The 23917-nt window shown below is 44.9% G+C and overlaps 1 protein-coding gene across 1 annotated transcript; it reads left to right on the forward strand.

The window, feature by feature from the left end:
* Window positions 1-6280: 6280 nt before the first annotated feature.
* Window positions 6281-9226, forward strand: LOC110486333 (thioredoxin-interacting protein). The gene is made up of 6 exons (XM_021557850.2): window positions 6281-6807; window positions 7212-7287; window positions 7397-7544; window positions 7858-8217; window positions 8335-8649; window positions 8794-9226. The coding sequence occupies exons 1-6, from the start codon at window positions 6552-6554 to the stop codon at window positions 8851-8853; spliced, it is 1215 nt and encodes a 404-aa protein (XP_021413525.2). The 5' UTR covers window positions 6281-6551; the 3' UTR covers window positions 8854-9226.
* The last annotated feature ends 14691 nt before the right edge of the window (window positions 9227-23917 follow it).

Raw genomic sequence — 23917 nt, forward strand, 5'->3', positions numbered from 1 at the left:
CCTGTAGTTACTCATGTCAGCAGGGTCACCTGATTTAAAGATGGACATTATTATGGCTGACTTCCAGATCCTTGGAATCACCCCCTGACCAATAAATGTGTTGGTAACTTCAGTAATGGGGCCAATGAGTGAGTCTTGGTAGTTATTAAGAAAGGTAGAGTCCAGCCCAAACACATCTTTGGCTTTAGAGTTTTTTAGTGAGTTAATCACCTTGTTCACCTCTGACTCAGAAACCTCCCTTATGATGAAGACAGGTTGAGTGTCATTCACTATCAATGAGTCCAATAAACCAGTAGAGGGGTTTTGTGTCAGTACCCTGACAGAGTAAACAAAGTAGGAATTGAACGCTATTGCTATTTCGACTGCATCCTGTGTTAGATTGTAATTCACCATGATTTCTAGACTTTTTCCAGTGTTACTATCGTATTTCCCTGTTAACTTTTTTAGATTATCCCAGATCAATTTAGAATTTCCCTTTGCTTCACCAATTATGTTGATAAAGTTTGCCATGGCCTGTCTGATTTCTTTCATCACCTTATTTCTCAACCTGGTAAACCTACGTCCGTCATGCTCTAATTCGGACTTTGGGGCTGTTTTTAGAGCATGATCCCATTTCATCAGTTTCCAGATCTCTCCATTTAGCCAATGAAGAGTGCTCTTTTGGCCAGGTTTGGATTTGATTTTCTTTAGGAAGCCATTTATTGTAGTCTGGATTGTGGATAGTCAGGTTTTTCTATCAGCTTCCACATCTGTATAGAACAAGGAATCATTTCAGTTAATAATTGCGTTTTCAAAATAATTGAATTCACTCCTAGGTATTCTGAGCGGATCAGGCTTTCTAACAGTAGAGAGTAGCCTAACCTGTTCCTGGAAAGCTTTCTGGCTATAACTGTCAGATTATGATCAGCCCAGTAACCATATTGAATGATTTAGTCACTCTCTCTGGTTTATTACTGAACAGCAGATCAATCTGTGTTTTAGAGCAACAAGTCACCCTGGTTGGCCCTTTAACTAGCTGTGTAAGGTCAAAGGTATTAGTGATCCGTTTGAGGGTTTTCCTACAAGACTTGTCTTCATAATTAATGTTAAAATCTCCCATTAAGATGACCTCTTTCCCAAAATCACATTCCCTAAGCATGTTATTAAACGGATCAAAAAACACACTTTTGGTGGAAGGTGGTCTATACATTCCAATAAGGGTAAAATACATTTTGGGAGACGGTGTAATGTTTAGGTCAATACATTCTAGTTCATTATCACATGACCACTCAATTTGTTTACATCGGATATGTTCTTTAATGTAAATCATCAGACCCCCTACTCTTCCTTCAATCCTGTCTCTCCTGAAAACATTGTAGCCAAGCATAATCAAAGCAGCAGATGGAGAGTTTTTCTGGAGCCAAGTCTCTGAAAGGCAGAGGAAGTCAAGGTTGGAGTCTGAAAAGATGTTGAATTTGATCACTTTTTGGAATGACACTGCGAATGTTCAAGTGCCCCCCTAGCAGTCCCTTGGCCTTAGCTCGTGGGTCCCAGATGACACGAGTGATTGACACATTGAAAAAAGTAACGTTTTCTGATGGCTGGGTTTAGGCTGTTTTGTATCGTTTTGATTAGGGGCAGTTGGGTAGTGTATCCAAATCCGGCTTTAAACTTCTTCACAACAGTATCTCGGACCTGCCTGGTGTGTTCCTTGTTCTTCATGATGCTCTCTGCGCTTTTAACAGACCTCTGAGACTATCACAGTGCAGGTGCATTTATACGGAGACTTGATTACACACAGGTGGATTGTATTTATCATCATTAGTCATTTAGGTCAACATTGGATCGTTCAGAGATCCTCACTGAACTTCTGGAGAGAGTTTGCTGCACTGAAAGTAAAGGGGCTGAATAATTTTGCACGCCCAATTTTTCAGTTTTTGATTTGTTAAAAAAGTTTGAAATATCCAATAAATGTTGTTCCACTTCATGATTGTGTCCCACTTGTTGTTGATTCTTCGCAAAAAAATACAGTTTTATATCTCTATGTTTGAAGCCTGAATTGTGGAAAAAGGTCGCAAAGTTCAAGGGGGCCGAATACTTTCGCAAGGCACTGTATGTGTACAAAATGTCTATGTAGTGGACATTAGTCAGGCTCATGGTCTCGTTATGAGGTAGCCCTGCCTGCGACTTCAAAATCAGTGTCACCATCAGCCCAAAGGGAATCTCCTCTTGGTCTAATGGTCAAGATGTTGGTTTCTTCCATGGGAGACCAGGGTTTATATCCAGCCCGCTACAATGGCACCCAATGTGGGACAGTCTCGCGTGGGGGAGGAGGTACAAGGGGGGTGAATGTAGCGGACATGAATCTGTGTTATAGGTTCATGATGAGGATGCCTTGCCCTAGGGGGTCTATTTTTAGGACTGATAGCCAAAGTAATAGTATTTAAACCAAAGTTTATTCTGAACAATACTAGATTTAAAAAATAACTGCAGTAGGTGCACAGACAAGACAGTTGTGGTAATTGTGTGGCTGCTTTAACTGACAAGTCGAGCTCTGAACTGTAATTCTGAACACCAAACCATAATGAATCTAACCATTAGATGGCGCCATACCATAACAAGCCCATTTCCTCTACCTCAGCAGTCACTCATCAAACGTTACTTGGTCTGACTAATGCTATGCAGCAGACAAGGGTGGTTTCAGAACATTATACATCCATAGAGACCACCACTCTCCAGTAGTCTACTCTCAAAATCCATAGAAAGGGCTGGACCATAGTCAGCCACTGGCAGGTTTTGATTGAATTGGCAGGAATTTGCACAGGTGCCATCCCACTAGGCACAAAGTGGTTAAATCAACATTTCCACTCCATTTCAACCCCCAGAAATGTATGTGATGACATTGAATCAACGTGAAACTGATTGCATTTACTTGGGGTCTGCTCGGGAAGGAGACACGTTCTATCTCCTAGAGATGAACGTACTTTGCTGCGAAAAGTGCAAATCAATCCCAGAACAGCAGCAAAGGACCTTGTGAAGATGCTGAGGAAATGGGTACAAAATTATCTATATCCACAGTAAAATGAGTCCTATATTGACATATCCTGAAAGGCCGCTCAGCAAGGAAGAAGCCACTGCTCCAAAACCGACATAAAAAAGCCAGACTACGGTTTGCAACTCCACAATGGGACAAAGATTGTACTTTTTGGAGAAATGTCCTCTGGTCTGATGGAACAAAAATAGAACTGTTTGGCCATAATGACCATCGTTATGTTTTGACGAAAAAGGGGGATGCTTGCAGGCTGAAGAACAACATCCCCAACCGAGAAGCACGGGCGTGGCAGCATCATGTTGTGGGGGTGCTTTGTTGCAGGAGGGACAGGTGCACTTCACAAAATAGATGGCATCATGAGGGGGGGGGGGGTGAATTGTGGCTATATCTCAAGACATCAGTCAGGAAGTTAAAGCTTGGTCGCAAATGGGTCTTCCAAATAGACAATGACCCCAAGCATACTTCCAAAGTTGTGGCAAAATGGCTTAAGGACAACAAAGTCAAGGTATTGGAGTGGCCATCACAAAGCCCTGACCTCAATCCTATAGAACATTTGTAGGCAGAACTGAAAAAGCGTGTGCGAGCAAGGAGGCCTACAAACCTGACTCAGTTACAGCAGCTCTGTCAGGAGAAATGGGCCAAAATTCACCCAACTTATTGTGGGAAGCTTGTGGAAGGCTACCTGAAACGTTTAACCCAAGTTAAACAATTTAAAAGCAATATAACCGATGTGAAATGGCTAGCTAGTTAGCGGGGTGCGCGCTAATCGCATTTCAATCGGTGACGTCACTTGCTCTGAGACCTTGAAGTAGTTGTGTACCTTGCTCTGCAAGGGCCGCAGTTTTTGTGGAGTGTTGGGTAACGATGCGTCGAGGATGGCTGTTCTCAATGTGTGTAGAGGGTCCCTGGTTCGAGCCCAGATAGGGGCAAGGAGAGGGACAGAAGCTAAACTCTTACACTACCAAATACTAATTGAGTGTATGTAAACTTCTGACCCAGTGAGAATGTGATGAAAGAAATAAAAGCTGAAATGAATCTATTAATTATTCTGACATTTCACATTCTTAAAATAAAGTGGTGATCCCAACTGACCTAAAACAGGGATTTTTTTACTAGGATTAAATGTCAGGAATTGTGAAAAACGGCATTTAAATGTATTTGGCTAAGGTGTATGTAAACTTCCCACTTCAACTGTATTGTTATTTTACTGATGTTTAATTATTTTTTTTACTTAACACGGTTCTCTTAAATTCTTAAAGCATTGTTGGTTAAGGGCTTATAAGTAAGCATTTCAGTCTACATATGTTGTATTCGGCGCATTTGACAAAACATTTGATTTTTCATTTGACTGTGGTATTTTGGACCTAGTAAATGCAGAATAACTAGTTATACTGCAAAATTACTGCAGTTTAAAAAACTGTTATTTTGGACGCAGAATTTGCAGCATACTGCAGTTATACTGCAATCCGACTGCAACCTTTTTTCGTAAAGGGATTCAGGGGAAAATGTCGGTAGTCAGAAGCTTACCAACATTTTAGGCAAGGCAGACCGTCATTCAGTGCGATGTGTTTTCTCCTTAAACACATCTATTTTCACCCTATTTCTAAATATACAATGGGTTTGTTCTTGGTTTGCAAAATACAGCCTGCACTCTGTTCAAAAGGTGCCAGCCAGGTAGACAACTCTCTGCCAAATACACTCTGCCGGCAAACGCTACAGGTGTGTCCGTGCATTTGAAGGTTGTTACTTGTTACCTCAGCGCTGTGAAATGGTTATGCCTATGTTTAACCTCTGATCTGTGTAGTGAAAAATAGTCTTTCACTCTTCCAGATAGCAACCAGGATGTATGACCATGCCTTGCAAACGGAACCACAGGAGCTTTATGAATGGGTTAAAATATTTAAATCAGCAACACGGGTGGTTGTTCGGGGTGGGCATATAACAAGAAAGTCTAGCAACCTAAAGGTTATTTGTTCGAATCTCATCACGGACAATTTGAGCTACTTTGCATGTTAGATAATCTATAACCGTTTTAGCTAACCGAAACACTAGCCTTAACCTAACTCCTAACCCCTAGAACTAGCAAACTTTAGCGTTAGCCAGAACAAATTGGAATTCCTAATTTGTTTAGCAAATTCTTAACATATTGTACATTTTGCAAATATGTAACATATTGTACAAATTGCAATTTGTAGCATATCATACGAATTGTAATTTGTAACATAGAAGAAATGGATGATGGACAACCAGAAAATAATACATACCATACGAAACATAACATAACATATCATATAAATGGAGTGTCTCAGATAAATTTGACCTGGCTAGATCATAAACGAACAAATGTCCAGACAGGATTGACTTCACGAATTCCCGGTTTATTAACCCAACTCAACACAGGCTACTGTTCGGCCGTAGCCCGCGCCAAATAAATCAAGGATCAAAGTATAAAACAACTGTGACCATCTCTTGATAAAGACAAAACGTAAGCGAAAGAACAATGGCTAAGCATGCTCTTATATTTACGGTGCTCCACCCCCTGCCAAATCCCCCCGGCCGTTCCACCAACCACAAGGATGCCCGCACCGGTACATTCCAGGCATTCCTGTGGTTGGCAGATAGCAGGTTGACTGGCACGCCGGACCCAGCGAACACTAGGTACTAATAAATACAATACAACACAACAAACGAACAGCATAACTCAATACACAGCTGTCCGTGCGGGTCGCTACAATACGAAATGCTCTCAGACCATGTTGTAACATCCTGTCATATCCCACCAGATCTTCCCGTCAGATTTGGGATTTGAACCTGACTCTACCCTATAGGCTACCTACACTTTTTTGAGTGTTGACAGTCAGCAAGCATAGCCTACCATCAGAGACAGATTTGTCTACCTACCCAAATGTAAGGTGTTGGTTAGAAGTAACAAACTTGTTCATGCTTGCGTTCAATCAACATTTATTATTAGAGATTTAGAGAACATATTACGTTAACACGTGTATGTTGGGTATAATGAATGATTGGTTGACTCATTTTGGGGATCTAGATGGATCTAACCCCAGTGCCACGCCTATACATGCGATATGTCCTCTTCGTTACTTTACCATGAGGTGTCCACGCGGTCTTTCTGTGTGCTGATTGGCAAGGAGGTGCACAAACAAGATATGTTTTACCAATGAGAGGGCTGTACATGCAGCAGTTCAGACGGTGCATTCACCGACAGCATGCACAGTCCGGTAACGGGATAGTGAGTATGCGGCTGGCGAGACTGGGTTTGGATGTCTACTCGCCATCCATATAAAACCAATGCGGAGACTTGCTGTTTACAGTCAGCTCAGAATTGTACGGATGATGACAATAAGTAGCTAACATTGTGACAGTATAGTGATTGGAATGCAATCAAACTGTTGGACATTTGTTCATCAGTGGAATTCAATAGGCTTAACTAGCTAATAATAGCGGTCGGCTATTTTCCACTTATATTTTCTAAACCACGGGACACTGAACAAATATTAAAATGGTCATCATTACAAAGAAATTGAAGACCTTTGAGGTCGTTTTCCATGATCCTACTAAGGCTTTCTACTCCAGTGGTGACAAGGTAGCCGGGAATATTGTGGTTGAGGTGTCCGAGGTGACCAAGGTGTCCGCTATGAGAGTGTTTGGAATTGGATGCGCAAAAGTGGAATACGCGAAAGGAAAGCACAGATGCCGTGAAGACATTGAATATCTGAAATACGAAGATACCGTTTATCTGGACCACCAGCCTAGAGGTAATATTACAAACTAAAATATACAAAAAGTAAATGTCTTTGTCTCGAATGTGAATATAGCCATTCAAAGCAGTCGGCAGGCTACATCCGGTGTCATCCAGCTTTTATGCACTGTCACTAGCTGGCTACTGCAGTCTGTGAGTACAGTGTAGTGCGCAAAAATGGAGAATGAGAAATTATGCTTTATAGACTAGCTATATGTTTTATTTACATACGTCGATGTTTAGGGATTATCAAATGCGCCAGGGGTGGTTGTTATTGGCCCATAAGCACTAGAAGTGGACCACGGGTGTCCTGTGGTCTACAGTGGATTGCACAAATAGACCAAAATATATTAACCTAAGAGAGATTGGCTAAATTCATAGTTTAATGAATGGACCATAATGTATTTATCTTGTCCTCAGATTCCAATGGCTTGGTTACTCTCAGACCAGGGAACAGATATGAGTACATGTTTGGCTTTGAGCTGCCACATCCTGGGTAAGCATCAAGGACTGTAAAAACCTTGTTGTTTGTTTCCTATAAAGGCATAGCATTATGTGGTAATGACAGCATCCCACAACTAAAATTCCTCCTGCTTTTGTCACAGGCAACTGGTGTCGTCCTACAAGGGGAAGTTTGGCTGTGTCCAGTATTATGTCAGGGCTGTGATGGAGAGGCCTTCCCAGCCTGCCTTGCAGTGCGAGAAACACTTTGAGGTGGAGGAGCCCTTGGACGTCAACACCCCTGACCTCCTGGTACATAACAGCTCATTCACATCATCATAATTATCACCACAAGGAATAATGCCATTTGATAGTTATTACATTATACACATTGCTACTTGACAGTGATTGTATTATACAACTTGTTCTCCTGAATGAGCCATGTAATGATGATGCATGGCTTAATAATGTTAATGACAATTGTATAACTTTGCCATAACTAGCTATACATGAGAGATTATAAGGTGTGGGTGGTTGGTGTTAGGCTTGATGGTTGACTTGCAATCAACATGTTGGGTGATTTATGTTTAACTCATGTTAATGTTTCTCATTGTTTCTCGTCCAGGCTCCAGCTGCAGGTACGAAGGAGAAGAAGCTCACCTGCATGTTCATCCCAGATGGACATGTGTCCATCAGTGCCAAGATCGACCGCAAGGGCTTCTGCGAGGGCGAGGACATCTGCATCAATGCCAAGTTTGAAAACACCTGCTCACGTATCGTGGTGCCCAAGGCAGCCATCATGGTCAAGCACACCTACCAGGCCAATGGCAGGACCAAGGTCCTGGGGCAGAAGCTCTCAGTCGTGAGGGGCAACCATATCATCTCGGGCATGTGTGACATGTGGCAGGGCAAGACCATCCGAGTGCCTAGGCTCAAGCCCTCACTCCTGGGGTGCGACATCATTCACGTGGACTATGCCCTCAGGGTGAGTCATAAACTTGAGACAACTTGTTGCTTGATATAGGCTCATACCATAAACCTCACATTGAAAATGATTGAAAGGACTTGTGACTTAGGAATGACATATCTATCTATCCATCAGATCTATGTCCACATTCCCGGCAGTGACAAGGTGGTCCTAGAGTTGCCCCTGGTCATCGGGAACATCCCCTTCAATGGCTTTGGCAGCCGCACCAACAGCATGAGCAGCCAGGCAGAGTCCCTGAACACCCCCTTCAGTAGCTTTGGGTCGCTGTGCCTCCCGTCACAACCCCCCAGCTACAGCAACATCTCCCGCGACTGCCGTATCGACTCCGCCCTCACACCTCTGCTGGTCAACTACGACGCAGATGAGGATGAAGGACTGTTCATGCGCGCCCCCGAGCTTTGGTACCCTCCTCCCCCTGCCTACACCGAGGTAAGGAGATGGAGAATAGAAGATAGACATTTAACCGATATAGTCAGTTACTAGTGAAAAGTGAAGCAGATAGCACTGAGTTTGCACTGTTGCAAATGTGGTCTAATTGTTTTGTTTCTCTCTTTCTTTTCAACTTTCTCTCAGGTTGACGAGGATCTCAAACAGCAATGGCCATGTTCATCGGGTCTGCTGAACCACGAGTAAGAGTTGCAATTAATCCCCGTTGTAGTCTAAGCACTGGTGGTTAGCCTTAGTGAGATCGGGGAACGGACTGGTGACTGGTTAAAGAGCAGCACAGCTGTGAAGCAGAAAGAGTGGGACCCTAGCCCTGAAGACTCTTTCAAGGAACAGAACTGAGATGTGGACTTGAGAGTCAAGTTGAAGTGAAACTATTCAGGTTGAATGAGTATGGATTGTAGATGTTGGTGTCCACTCCACATTCACTATCACCATTGCAGTCTTCAGAAACTGATCGTTCTACAGTTGAAGTCGGAAGTTTACATACACTTAGGTTGGAGTCATTAAAACTAGTTTTTCAACCACTCCACAAATGTATTATTAACAAACTATAGTTTTGGCAAGTCGGTTAGGACATCTACTTTGTGCATGACACAAGTCATTTTCCAACAATTCTTTAGAGACAGATTATTTCACTTATCATTCACTGTATCACAATTCCAGTGGGCCAGAGGTTTACATACATTCAGTTAAGTTATACATTACATACATACATTACATACATACATTAAGTTAAGTTAAGCCTTTAAACAGCTTGGAAAATTCCAGAAAATTATGTCATGGCTTTAGAAGCTTCTGATAGGCTAATTGACATCATTTGAGTCAATTAGAAGTGTACCTGTGGATGTATTTCAAGCATACCTTCAAACTCAGTGCCTCTTTGCTTGGCATCATGGGAAAATCTTAAGAAATAATCCAAGATCAGAGAAAAACAAATTGTAGACCTCCACAAGTCTGGTTCATCCTTGGGTGCAATTTCCAAACGCCTGAAGGTACCATGTTCATCTCTACAAACAATAGTACGCAAGTATAAACACCATGGGACCACGCAGCCGCCATACCGCTCAGGAAGGAGACACATTCTGTCTCCTAGAGATGAACATACTTTGGTGCGAAAAGTGCAAATCAATTCCAGAACAACAGCAAAGGACCTTGTGAAGATGCTGGAGGAAATGGGTACAAAAGTATCTATCCACAGTAAAACGAGTCCTATATCGACATAACCTGAAAGGCCTCTGAGCAAGGAAGAAGCCACTGCTCCAAAACCGCCATATAAAAGCCAGGTTTGCAACTGCACATGTTGACAAAGATCATACTTTTTGGAGAAATGTCCCCTGGTCTGACAAAAATACAAATGTTTGGCCATAATGACCATCGTATATGTTTGGAGGGAAAAGGGGGAGGCTTGCAAGCCGAAGAACAACATCCCAACCGTGAAGCACGGGGGTGGCAGCATCATGTTGTGGAGGTGCTTTGCTGCAGGAGGGACTGGTACACTTCACAAAATAGATGGCATCATGAGGGTGGGAAATTATGTGGAAATATATGAGGCAACATTTCAAGACATCAGTCAGGAAGTTAAAACTTGGTTACAAATGGGTCTTCCAAATGGACAATGACCCCAAGCATACTTCCAAAATTGTGGCAAAATGGCTTAAGGACAACAAAGTCGGGGTATTGCAATGACCATCACAAAGCCCAGCCCTCAATCCTATAGAAAATGTGTGGGCAGAACTGAAAAAGCATGCGCGAGCAAGGAGGCCTACACACCTGGCTCAGTTACACCAGCTCTGTCAGGAGGAATGGGCCAAAATTCACCCAACTTATTGAGGGAAGCTTGTGGAAGGCTACCTGAAACATTTGACCCAAGTTCAACAATTTCAAGGCAATGCTACCAAATACTAATTGAGTGTATTTAAACTTCTGACCCACTGGAAATGTGATGAAAGAAATAAAAGCTTAAATAAATAATTCTCTACTTTTATTCTGACATTTCACATTCTTAAAATAAAGTGGTGATCCTAACTGACGTAAAACATAATTTTTACTAGGAATAAATGTCAGGAATTGTGAAAAACTGAGTTTAAATGTATTTGGCTGAGGTGTATGTAAACTTCCGACTTCAACTGTATGTCTGTCTGTAACCCTCTAGTCATTCCACGGTAGTTCTGTACCTCAGTGTGTTCGAGCATTTTGACAGTTGACATATTCTCTCAGAGGAATGAAACAATGTTAGAATTCACATCCATACACTGAGTGTGCACAGCTATCATTTTAGGTCAGACAGATATGATGCTGTGACCATGCAAAAGTAGTGAAGGGATAGAAAGTTTCAATTTTATATTCTGTTGCACTTTATGTTAATATCATTGGCTCTTAATTAGATAATTAAAAATGACATATTTTTGTATTCATAATAGTCTTCCAGATTATACTAGGTCATTTTACAATAATGTTAACTCAGTGGTTTATGGTAGAAGAGAGTGACTTTTCATGGTAATGACCAAGCTTGCCGAATGGGAATGACTAAATGGGAGATCTACATTATGTTTTGAATTTGGGTATGTGAAAATGCGAGAAGTATTTTATATGAGGAGAACCTATGGGTAGGTTTTCTATGCAAAGAAAAAATATAAAATTCTGAATTGTTTCCCTGTCTCTGCCTTTCTTATATTTGCTCATTTTCAAGGTCTGAAAAATATTTGTCTCCAAAGACTAGATTTGACCTTAGGTAAATGAACAAATTGCAATGTGGAATGTGTCTATTCCAGGTGCAGCGTGGTAAGTGTTCATATTTGAAATATTTTAATGAACACTGAAAACAAAACAATAAACAACCAACGAACAGTCCTGTAAGGTGCAACACCACATTAAACAGAAAATAACCACCCACAAAACACAATGGAAAACAGGCTACCTAAATATGGCTCTCAATCAGGGACAACGATTGACAGCTGCCTCTGATTGAGAACCATACCAGGCCAAACACAGAAATAGAAAATCATAGACAAACTAAAATAGACAACCCACTCAACTCACACCCTGACCATACTAAAACAAAAGACAAAACAAAGGAACTAAGGTCAGAACGTGACAGTACCCCCCCCAAAGGTGCAGACTCCGGCCGCAAAATCTGAACCTATAGGGGAGGGTCTGGGTGGGTGTCTGTCCGCGGTGGCGGCTCTGGCGCGGGACGTGGACCCCACTCCACCATAGTCTTTCTCCGCCTCCTTAACCGCCTCCGTGGCCTCTTAAGAGCGGCGACCCTCGGCGCCGACCTCGGACTGGGGACCCTAGCCACGGGTCCCGAATGGACGGGAGATTCCGGCAGCGCCGGACATACGGGAGATTCCGGCAGCGCCGGACAGGCGGGAGACTCCGGCAACGCCGGAGTGAAGGGCGATTCTGGCATCGCCGGCGTGACAGGCGGCTCTGACAGCTCCTGGCTGACTGACGGCTCTGGCAGCTCCTGGCTGACTGACGGCTCTGGCAGCTCTTGGCTGACTGACGACTCGGCAAGCTCCTGGCTGACTGACGGCTCTGGCAGCTCCTGGCTGACTGACGGCTCTGACAGCTCCTGGCTGACTGACGGTTCTGGCAGCTCCTGGCTGACAGCCGGCTCTGGCAGTTCCTGGCTGACTGACGGCTCAGGACAGACGGGCGGCTCTGGCAGCTCAGGACAGATTGGCGGCTCTGGCAGCTTAGGACAGGAGGAAGGCTCTGGCAGCGCTGGACAGGCGGGAGCACCTGTAGGGAGAAGATGGAGAGACAGCCTGATGCGGGGGGCTGCCACCGGAGGGCTGGTGCGTGGAGGTGGCACCGGATAGACCAGACCGTGAAGGCGCACAGGAGGTCTTGAGCACCGAGCCTGCCCAACCCTACCTGGCTGAATGCTCCCCGTAGCCAGGCTAGTGCGGCGAGGTGGAATAGCCCGCACTGGGCTGTGCTGGCGAACCGGGGACACCATGCGTAAGGCTAGTGCCATGTACACCGGCCCGAGGAGACGCACTGGAGACCAGATGCGCTGATGCACCTGGCTCGGTGCCCACTCTAGCCCGGCCGATACGAGGAGCCGCAATGTACCGCACCGGGCTATGCACACGCACCGGCGACACCGTGCGCCTCACGGCATAACACGGTACCTGCCCGGTCCCTCTCGCTCTCCGGTAAGCACAGGGAGTTGGCTCAGGTCTCCTACCTGACTTACCCACACTCCCCGTGTGCCCCCCCAATACATTTTTGGGGCTGCCTCTCGGGCTTCCAGCTGCGCTGCCGTGCTGCCTCCTCATACCGCCGCTTCTCAGGTTTCGCTGCCTCCAGCTCTGCCTTGGGGCGGCGATATTCCCCAGCCTATGCCCAGGGTCCTTTGCCGTCCAGGATCTCCTCCCAAGTCCAGTTCTCCAGGTATCGCTGCCTCTCATCACCACACTGCTTGGTCCTTTCATGGTGGGTGGTTCTGTAACGCTTGTCTGTGGTGGAAGGAGAGGAGGACCAAGGTGCAGCGTGGTAAGTGTTCATATTTTAAATATTTTAATGAACACTGAAAACAAAACAATAAACAACCAACGAACAGTCCTGTAAGGTGCAACACCACACTAAACAGAAAATAACCACCCACAAAACACAATGGAAAACAGGCTACCTAAATATGGTTCTCAATCAGGGACAACGATTGACAGCTGCCTCTGATTGAGAACCATACCAGGCCAAACACAGAAATAGAAAATCATAGACAAACTAACATAGACAACCCACCCAACTCACACCCTGACCATACTAAAACAAAAGACAAAACAAAGGAACTAAGGTCAGAACGTGACACCAGCAAGGTTGTAAATGCATTTGACCAGAACGTAAGCCTTGTCCAAGCCAGAACAGCAGGCGTATCTCCTGTTTCTGTAGCATGAGGCAGCTCTATGTAGAAGTACATCTCGTACAGGACGCTCGTCTGTTACAGGGACATACCCCAAATCCATCTCCTTCACACTGAGTACCAAGCAGGGAGGCATCAGGTCCCATTTTTGGTGTCTTTGGTAAGACTCAAACCCCCAACCTTTCAATATCAGGGTCGACACTCTAAACACAATGCCACTGCAGTTTACCAATGGCCCTTCATAAATTTCCTCTCAACAGAGGGGCTGCATATTGGACACATCGCGCGCCACTCCCTAGCATACTACTCGCCAATGTCCAGTCTCTTGACAACAAGGTTGATGAAATCCGAGCAAGGGTAGCATTCCAGAGGCACATCAGGGACTGTAACGTTCTTTGCTTCACGGAAATATGGCTCACTCGAGAGAAGCTATCGGAGTCGGTGCAGCCAACTGGTTTCTCCACGCATCGCGCCGACAGAAACAAACATCTTTCTGGTAAGAAGAGGGGCGGGGGCGTATGCTTTATGGTTAATGAGACGTGGTGTGGTCACAACAACATACAGGAACTCAAGTCCTTCTGTTCACCTGATTTAGAATTCCTCACAATCAAATGTCGACCGCATTATCTACCAAGGGAATTCTCTTCGATTATAATCACTGCCGTATATATTCCCCCCCAAGCAGACACATCGAGGGCTCTGAACAAACTTTATTTGACTCTTTGCAAACTGGAATCCATATATCCTGAGGCTGCATTCATTGTAGCTGGGGATTTTAACAAGGCTAATCTGAAAACAAGACTCCCTAAATTGTATCAGCATATCGATTGCGCAACCAGGGCTGGTAAAACCTTGGATCATTGCTATTCTAACTTCCGCGATGCATATAAGGCCCTCCCCCGCACTCCTTTCGGAAAAGCTGACCACTACTCCATTTTGTTGCTCCCTGCCTACAGACAGAAGCTAAAACAAGAAGCTCCCACGCTGAGGTCTGTTCAACGCTGGTCCGACCAATCTGATTCCACGCTCCAAGACTGCTTCCATCACGTGGACTGGGATATGTTTCGTATTGCGTCAGACAACAAAATTGACGAATACGCTGATTCGGTGAGCGAGTTCATTAGAACGTGCGTTGATGATGTCGTTCCCATAGCAACGATTAAAACATTCCCAAACCAGAAACCGTGGATTGATGGCAGCATTCGTGTGAAACTGAAAGCGCGAACCACTGCTTTTAATCAGGGCAAGGTGACCGGAAACATGACCGAATACAAACAGTGTAGCTATTCCCTCCGCAAGGCAATCAAACAAGCTAAGCGTCAGTATAGAGACAAAGTAGAATCGCAATTCAACGGCTCAGACACGAGGTATGTGGCAGGGTCTACAGTCAATCACGGATTACAAAAAGAAAACCAGCCCAGTCACGGACCAGGATGCCTTGCTCCCAGGCAGACTAAATAACTTTTTTGCCCGCTTTGAGGACAATACAGTGCCACTGACACGGCCCGCAACCAAAACATGCGGACTCTCCTTCACTGCAGCCGAGGTGAGTAAAACATTTAAACGTGTTAACCCTCGCAAGACTGCAGGCCCAGACGGCATCCCCAGCCATGCCCTCAGAGCATGCGTAGACCAGCTGGCTGGTGTGTTTACGGACATATTCAATCGATCCCTATCCCAGTCTGCTGTTCCCACATGCTTCAAGAGGGCCACCATTGTTCCTGTTCCCAAGAAAGCTAAGGTAACTGAGCTAAACAACTACCGCCCCGTAGCACTCACTTCCGTCATCATGAAGTGCTTTGAGAGACTAGTCAAGGACCATATCACCTCCACCCTACCTGACACCCTAGATCCACTCCAATTTGCTTACCGCCCAAATAGGTCCACAGACGATGCAATCTCAACCACACTGCACACTGCCCTAACCCATCTGGACAAGAGGAATACCTATGTGAGAATGCTGTTCATCGACTACAGCTCAGCATTTAACACCATAGTACCCTCCAAACTCGTCATCAAGCTCGAGACCCTGGGTCTCGACCCCGCCCTGTGCAACTGGGTACTGGACTTCCTGACGGGCCGCCCCCAGGTGGTGAGGGTAGGTAACAAAATCTCCACCCCGCTGATCCTCAACACTGGGGCCCCACAAGGGTGCGTTCTGAGCCCTCTCCTGTACTCCCTGTTCACCCACGACTGCGTGGCCACGCACGCCTCCAACTCAATCATCAAGTTTGCGGACTTTTCTGCCCACCATGACCCTGAGCCTGCCTGCCTTTCTTCTGTCCTGTACCTTTGCCCCACTACTCTGGATTATCGACCCCTGTCTGCCTTGACCTTTCGCTTGCCTGCCCCTGTTGCTTTAATAAATATTGTTACTTCGATACAGTCTGCATTTGGCTCTTACCTAAAATGTGATAGTGACTGACCCAACAGACTTGGATCCCCTCTGCAACGCCATCTCCTCCCAAGGAGCCACTATTGGTAGGCACGAGGAGTTGCTTCGTGGTCTGATGGAAGAGTTCCTGGCCGTGGCCAAACGGCACAACCTAGCATTTGACACACTGCGGGAGCAATTCCGTGGGTTGTCTACTAGGCAGCCTACCACGACGGTAACCTCCCAGCCCCTCAGTAACCCGGCTGATAGCAGCGCCATCACCCCGGTTTCCCGGGAACCTCGCTTACCTCCCCCGGAGCGCTTCGATTGAGACTTGGACACCTGTCGGTGTTTCTCGCTCAGTGTTCCCTCGTCATTGAGCTGCAGCCTTCCTCCTTCCCATCGGACCGCTCTAGGATAGCGTACCTCATCATGTCCGTGAGGGCCCTCGCCTGGGATACGGCCATTTGGGAACAACAGTTGGCCGTATGCTTCAGTCTGGGGGGATTTGTGGCGGAGGTGAGAAAATATAATTTTTCTTCTCCGCCTACTCACCCCCCCTCTCCATGCCATCCTGCTGTGGGGTGACCAGTCCAAGTCTCTTCAGGTGCTCATCGACTTAGGGGCCGATGTGAGTCTTATGGACGTTACCCTGGCGTCCGAGCTGGGCATCCCGACTCAACCCCTCTCCATTCCCATGGATGTTAGAGCGCAGGACAGGCGCTCTATAGGCCGGGTCACCCACCATACTATCCAGATCAAATTACGAGTGTCAGGGAACCACAGCGAGATGATCCAATTCTCTGCAGGTTCCCGCGGTATTGGTATTCTCTTGGCTCCAGCAACACAATCCCTCTATTGACAGGGCTACTGGTGCCATCGTGGGCTGGGACCCGCCCTGCCACACTCATTGCCTGAAGTCAGCTCTGCCTGCCCCGGGACGTCTTCCTGGGGGCTTGGAAATTGCCCCAGACCTCTCCACCAGCCCTGCAGAGTCCCAGGACATCCGGGAGGGATTCAGTAAGGTCCGGGCCACTTCATTTCCACAACACCAACCGGTATTCAAGAAGGTCAAGCCAGATGCGCTGGCACGCGGCTATAGCCCCGCGGCTACACCCCCGAAAGCTGAGACCTTTCCCTCCTGCCTCCAAGAACATTAGCCCCTCTGCTGTTTGTCCTCTGTTGCCCCATACTCTCCATACACTTCCCACCTTTCCTGTGTCTAGAATTAATACCATGGCCCACCCCTCTCCCCCGTCTCTTCGATGGTCAACCGGCGTACAGGGTGAGAAGTCTCCTGAAGGTTCGACCTCGGGCAGGGGATTCCGGTACCTGGTTGACTGGGAAGGTTATGGCTTGGAGGAGAGGTGCTGGGTCTCCGCTAGGGACATCCTGGAACCAGGCCTTATCTCAGCGTTCAACGCCAGCACCCCGCTCAACCAGGTATGCGCCCAGGTGGCATCCCTAGAGAGAGAGGGGGGGGGGGGGGGGGGGGGGGGGGGGGGGGGGGGGGGGGGTTTACTGTCACACCATGATCTGTTTCACCTGTCTTTGTGCTTGTCTCCACCCTCCCCCCTCCAGGTGTCACTCATCTTTCCCGTTATCCCCTGTGTATTTATACCTGTGTTCTCTGTTTGTCTGTTGCCAATTTGTTTTGTTTCATCAAGCCTACCAGCATTTCCCCCCTCTGTTCCTGTCTCTTTATTGTTCCTGTTTTGTCCTTTTCATCCCGCCCTGAGTCTGCCTGTCGTCCTGTACCTTTGCCCCGCTACTCTGGATTATCGACAATGGGAAGCAGAGAGCAACACTTTAGTAATTAAGTCACTTATTCATCCTTACTGAACAGTAACTCATGGAAAATTATATAATTATTGAGCAGACAGCAGGGAATCTGATGATACAAACATACCTGCTGTTAAAGACTTAGGTGAACCACAGTTCATCAGCAGAATGAAATGTTGACGAGATGTTATTATTGTAGTTCACTGACCATGAACTGTAACTCCTGACCAAATTACATACATTGATACAATGAAATGTCATAAATTCAGTCAAGTTCTTCCACACCGATCTCGACAAACCATTTATGTATGGACGTCGCCTTGTGCACAGGGGCATTGTCATGCTGAAACAGGAACTGGCCTTCCCCAAACTGTTACCACAAAGTTGGAAGCACAGAATCGTCTAGAATGTCATTGTATGCTGTAGCATTAAGATTTCCCTTCACTGGCCCAAACCATGAAAAACAGCCCCAGACCATTTTGGAACTTGGAAGTCAGTGTTGCAACTGAGGACAGACAATGTTTACACGCTGTGCGCTTTAGCACTTGATGGTCCTGTTCTGTGAGCTTGTGTGGCCTAACACTTCGCGGCTGAGCTGTTTTTGCTCCTAGACGTTTCCACACAATAACAGCACTTACAGTTGACCAGGGCAGCTCTAGCAGGGCAGAAATTTGACGAACTGACTTGTTGGAAAGGTGGCATCCTATGACTGTGCCACATTGAAAGTCACTGAGCTCTTCAGTAAGACCATTCTACTGCCAATGTTTGTCTATGGAGATTGCATGGCTGTGTGCTCGATGTTATACACCTGTCAGCAACGGGTGTGGCTGAAATACTTTTGTATGTATAGTGTTTGAAAATAAAGATCTCAAGAAGAATTAGGGGAAAGGTTGATCAGCAGATACTGTATATAAAGGAGAGTTACGGAAATGAACAGATAGGCTGACCAAAATAACCCAGTGCATCAATCTGTCTCTCTCACTCTTACTGTCACACACACGCACGCACGCACGCACGCACGCACGCACGCACGCACGCACGCACGCACACACACACACACACACACACACACACACACACACACACACACACACACAGTTTCTGATTAGCTGGAAACAATTTGGGACCAACCCTATGTGGCACAGAAGATCCAGTGTTACTGTTAGGTATTAGCTAGGTTGTGGATGGCATTGAGGTGATGTAACACACTCTAACTGGACAGGACAAATGTGACAGGCTCTGGACACTATAAACCAGGGTTATGATAAGCAGGGAAAACATATGGATACTTATGGGTCATCTGGAAACAACACTCAGTAGTCCTAACATAAGATAACATATAGTTTATTAGTTCACATGAGATGGACATTTGACTTCTGCTTTTATCCAACTGCCGACACACACACACACACACACACACACACACACACACACACACACACACACACACACACACACACACACACACACACACACACACACACACACACACACACACACACACACACACACACACACACATTAGGTTGGAGAGGCTGGAGGAGAGGACAGCCGCAGTGCAGTTCTTAATGAGCAGTTTAGGGGGTTCCTTTCTCAAGGGAATATCAGCGTTAGGTTGCCCGGCTCACTCCCTCCTCCCATCGGGGCTACTGCGGCTCCCATTACATACAGGATTGTAAAGTGGCATTCATGTAGCACTCTCTATGCATGCGTTAGCCTGCAGAGCAGGGGGCTGGGGTGGTGGTTAATGACAACCACACCAAATTGGGTAGCTGGCAGCAAGCCACCAGAAACCCTATGCTGTTGTTTACTTACTTCTACAGCTGCTCGAAAAGAGCAACCCCTCTCAAAAAAGCATCTGTCTCACTCTCTCTCTCTCGCTCTCTCTATATTTCCTAGCTGCCCTGCTATCTGTTGAGGGCCCACCAACTCAATGCTATCCCAAAGGATCTTGCCAAGTAGGTCGTTGTCACAACCCCCATCTACCTCTAGAGCATGGCTGATGCCAACCTAAACCCTACCCAACTAGGTTTTTTTTGTTATTATTTTTTATTTACCCTTTATTTAACTAGGTAAGTCAGTTAAGAACAAATTCTTATTTACAATGACGGCCTACCAAAAGGCCTCCTGCGGAGACGGGGGCCTGGGATAAAAATTTAAAAAACAATATAAATATAGGACAAAACACACATCACAACAAGAGAGACACAACACTACATAAAGAGAGACCTAAGACGACGACGACACAAGGCAGCAAATCATGACAAAACAGCATGGTAGCAACACAACATGACAACAACATGGTAGCAACACAACATGGTAGCAGCACAAAAACATGGTACAAACATAATTGGGCAAAGTCAACAGCACAAAGAAGGTAAAGACAACAATACATCATACAAAGCAGCCACAACTGTCAGTAAGAGTGACCATGATTGAGTCTTTTAATGAAGAGATTGAGATAAAACTGTCCAGTTTGAGTGTTTGTGTTTGAATCTCAACGCATGATTTGGCACCAGCCGCCTTTTGACTAAATATGGAACTACATTATTTTTGGAAACCTGAATGCATCAAAACAATTATATTACACACAGAGAGACACACATACGTACTAAAAAATGTAATTCAATTTCCCTTGAACTGTTAGTATGAGTTGCAGCATAATGGCACACTTCTCATATCAACGAGTACATCCCACTGTGATAGAATTATAAACTGACACCTCTCGATATAGCACAAGCACAGAAGATCAAACTTAGTTGGGGTCTAATAATATTGCACTGACAGGTCTCCTGACTCGTCCATGTTGCCCACTTGAACCACTGCTCAATCATAGCCATACTGTGCAACACAATGAAAATCAGTTGCTCTGACAAAGACAATTATTTGAAACGCTTTAGTTTGTGTGCTTTTAATCTCAATTGTCATTCAGTACTGTTGCAGTCTATATGGCCGAAAATCAACCTTCCATCCATTTAGCATTTTAAGTGGGTTTGATTTACTCACTCACACTTAACATCTGCCCTATAGGATTTAAAGGTTTTGGCTTGTTACAGATATAGGACAGTATGCATGCACTTTAGCGTACTTCTATTTCAGCTACCCTGAAAGCAAAGAGAAAGAGATGGTCAACAAACCCACTAAATATAGACTAACTTCTGCAACTTCGTCCAAAGGTTTAACATGAACTTTGAAAAAAGCAACAGCTCTTCAAAGGCCAACCATTTTATTCAGGGTCCCTTTGAGAGAGCTGGGTTGATTTTTGCTTTGACCTGGCTTTGCCTTCGTACAATGCTCCTCCCCACTCTTTTCAAGCACACTCTATTTCCCCCTCACCCGTGATATCACCTTTCTGTGATCATGAGCAGTCCTCACTACCCTATTGGCCATTAGTTCCAGTCACACGTAGTCTATGATTGATGGATGTCTAATTTAAATTAATTCAGTGTGGGATGATGATGATGACGTGTGCTAGAGGACTGATTTTTTCTCAACTTTAAGCACATCAATTGACTATGTACAACACACAAAATCACACAGTAACTTTTTCACCAAACCGGATTCAGTGTTTCATCTATGCCAAAATACCTTTCATATAAGGTAATTGCCTTTCACAATGTAATGCTCACAATACTTCTCATATGATTCTATTCTCATTTGTTTAAATACATTTGACCATCACTTAATCCAACTGTGTTTAATGGCTAATCACTTAACCGTTTGGTAAACCTATAGACTTTAAACTGGTTTGTCTACTATTTATGGATTTTGAGAACTACAGAAATAAAATGTGTGTTTGTAATGTATAAACATCTAAATGATATATATGATACATGATAACCATACATAATGACTACTCGTTATTGCTAATTGATTTCACATAATGGTATTCACAGTTGGTCATCATATTAAAGGGTGTGAAAACATGCAATTTCTTTCAAATAGAGCATGATAGACAGGAATGGAGAGGGAGAAATCAAAGAGCAAGGTGGACAAGGGGCCCATTCAGAGAGGTCAAAGAGGTGGACGTCAAAGAGGTGGACATCAGAGAGGAGGCAGACGGCTGGGAACTGTGTATGATGATTGGTGGTTCCTCAGAATGACCTAGGTGATATTTGTGAACAGCACTGAAATATGTCATAATACTGAGTTCAGTAAAACAATAACTACAATGCAGCAATAATGATAAATGATACAAAGTTACTCAACTGGGGATACCCCCCCCCCCCCTCCTGTCTTCAAGTTGGCCCAATTTTCATTTTCACCCATGAACTGAACATGCACTCATCTCATGTTTTCAGGAATATTACAACCACTCACAGTCAAGATTCTTCACAAGTTGACCTCTAATGCCATTGGATGTGCCATAGTGTTTGTTAGTACAGTCATTGGGATGTGTGTGTTTATTTTTGTTTGGGTGAGGGTTTATTCCCTACATTCTCTACATCCTGGCCTGGCTACTCTTCACACTGCTGCATGCTGTACACATTTGACAGTGACAGATGGCAGTGACCCTCTCTGCTGTATACTCATTTTAGAACATTTTATGAGACAAAGTTTATAACCAACCCCCCCTCCCCCTGAAATTACAACACATTTCAAGAAACTAACTGATTTTGAATAATACAATCTTAGTCAAAACAGGATATCAGGAATGACACACACAAAACATGCACACACTGAGGACATCAGAGAAGCCTTGAAGTCTGGAATAAACACTGAACTGTGAGTGCTAAGACCAGAAGAAATGGCAGACCTGCAAGGTCAGGATAGACAAAATGCAAGATGTGCTCAGTCTACACATTTACAATGTTGTTACTTGTTACTTTGTTTTATTTCTTGACAAGGATAATCTCACTCTATTCAAGCAAGCAAGAACTGCATGCTGAGGAGATTCAATAACCATACATATCATTCAAAAGTTATGAGCGGAATACTTTATTTGTCACTATCATTCTGTACCAATGTTGTGTTGTAATTACTGAACTACAGCATTTGGGGCAGGATCATGACCCCAAGCAGTGAAACTGAGACACTCAATCTATATGCCATATTTAAGTCCCAAATGTACTAGTCATGAGTTATATAACACACAGTTCGTGCCATGAAACTGGGGCTCTAGCGTCTGTCTCATATGGGCAACACGTTCTTAACACGGCACATTCACCATCACCACTAAGGATTGAAAGAATACCTCAATAGACAAGTGAGGTGTTTGATAATAGTGCCAGAGGAGATGGCTGCCGTTTTACAGTCCCCTAACCAATTGTGCTATTGTATTTGTTTTTTCATGTTATTTGTAACTTATTTTGTACATAATGTTTCTGTCACTGTCTCTTATGATGGAAAAGAGCTTCTAGATATCAGGACAGCGATTACTCACCCCGTACTGGAAGAAGACTTTCTATTTAACAAGTAGGACACTAAGGATTTACTCCAGACACACGACAAGGCCCTCATCCCCGTTATTCGCAGAAGAAAGAGACAGAGATATTGGGACGTAGGTCTGGGTGCCTTGTAAGGATCCGACTGCGAGTGCCTTTACCATTAGCCAATGGACAATCATTGGATAATACAATATACGAACTATGAGCACGTATATCCTACCAACGGGACATTAAAAACTGTAATATCATGTCGTGGCTGAACGACGACATGAATAACATACACCTTGCGAGTTTTACTCTTTTTCGGCAGGATAGAGCAGCCACCTCTGGTAAGACAAGGGATGGCGGTCTATGTATGTTTGTAAACAACAGCTGATGCACGAAATCTAAGGAAGTCTCAAGGTTTTTCTTGCCTGAGATAGAGGATCTCATGATAAGCTGTAGACCACACTATTTACCACCACAAACCGATGCTGGCACTAAGACCGTACTCAATAAGCTGTATATGGCCATAAGCAAACAGGAAGATGCTCATCCAGAGGCGGCACTCCTAGTGGCCGGGGACTTTAATGCAAGGAAACTTAAATCCGTTTTACCTCATATCTAACAGCATGTTACATGTGCAACCAAAGGGGGAAAAAACTCTAGACCTGTCACGTTCTGACGTTTATTTCCTTTGTTTTGTCTTTATTTAGTATGGTCAGGGTGTGAGTTGGGGTGGGCAGTCTATGTGTGTTTTTCTATGTTGGGGTTTTGAGTTCAGCCTAGTATGGTTCTCAATCAGAAGCAGGTGTCGTTAGTTGTCTCTGTTTGAGAATCATACTTAGGTAGCCT

This window comes from Oncorhynchus mykiss, chromosome 2, assembly GCF_013265735.2.
Source record: "Oncorhynchus mykiss isolate Arlee chromosome 2, USDA_OmykA_1.1, whole genome shotgun sequence".
Classification (NCBI taxonomy): Eukaryota; Metazoa; Chordata; class Actinopteri; order Salmoniformes; family Salmonidae; genus Oncorhynchus; species Oncorhynchus mykiss.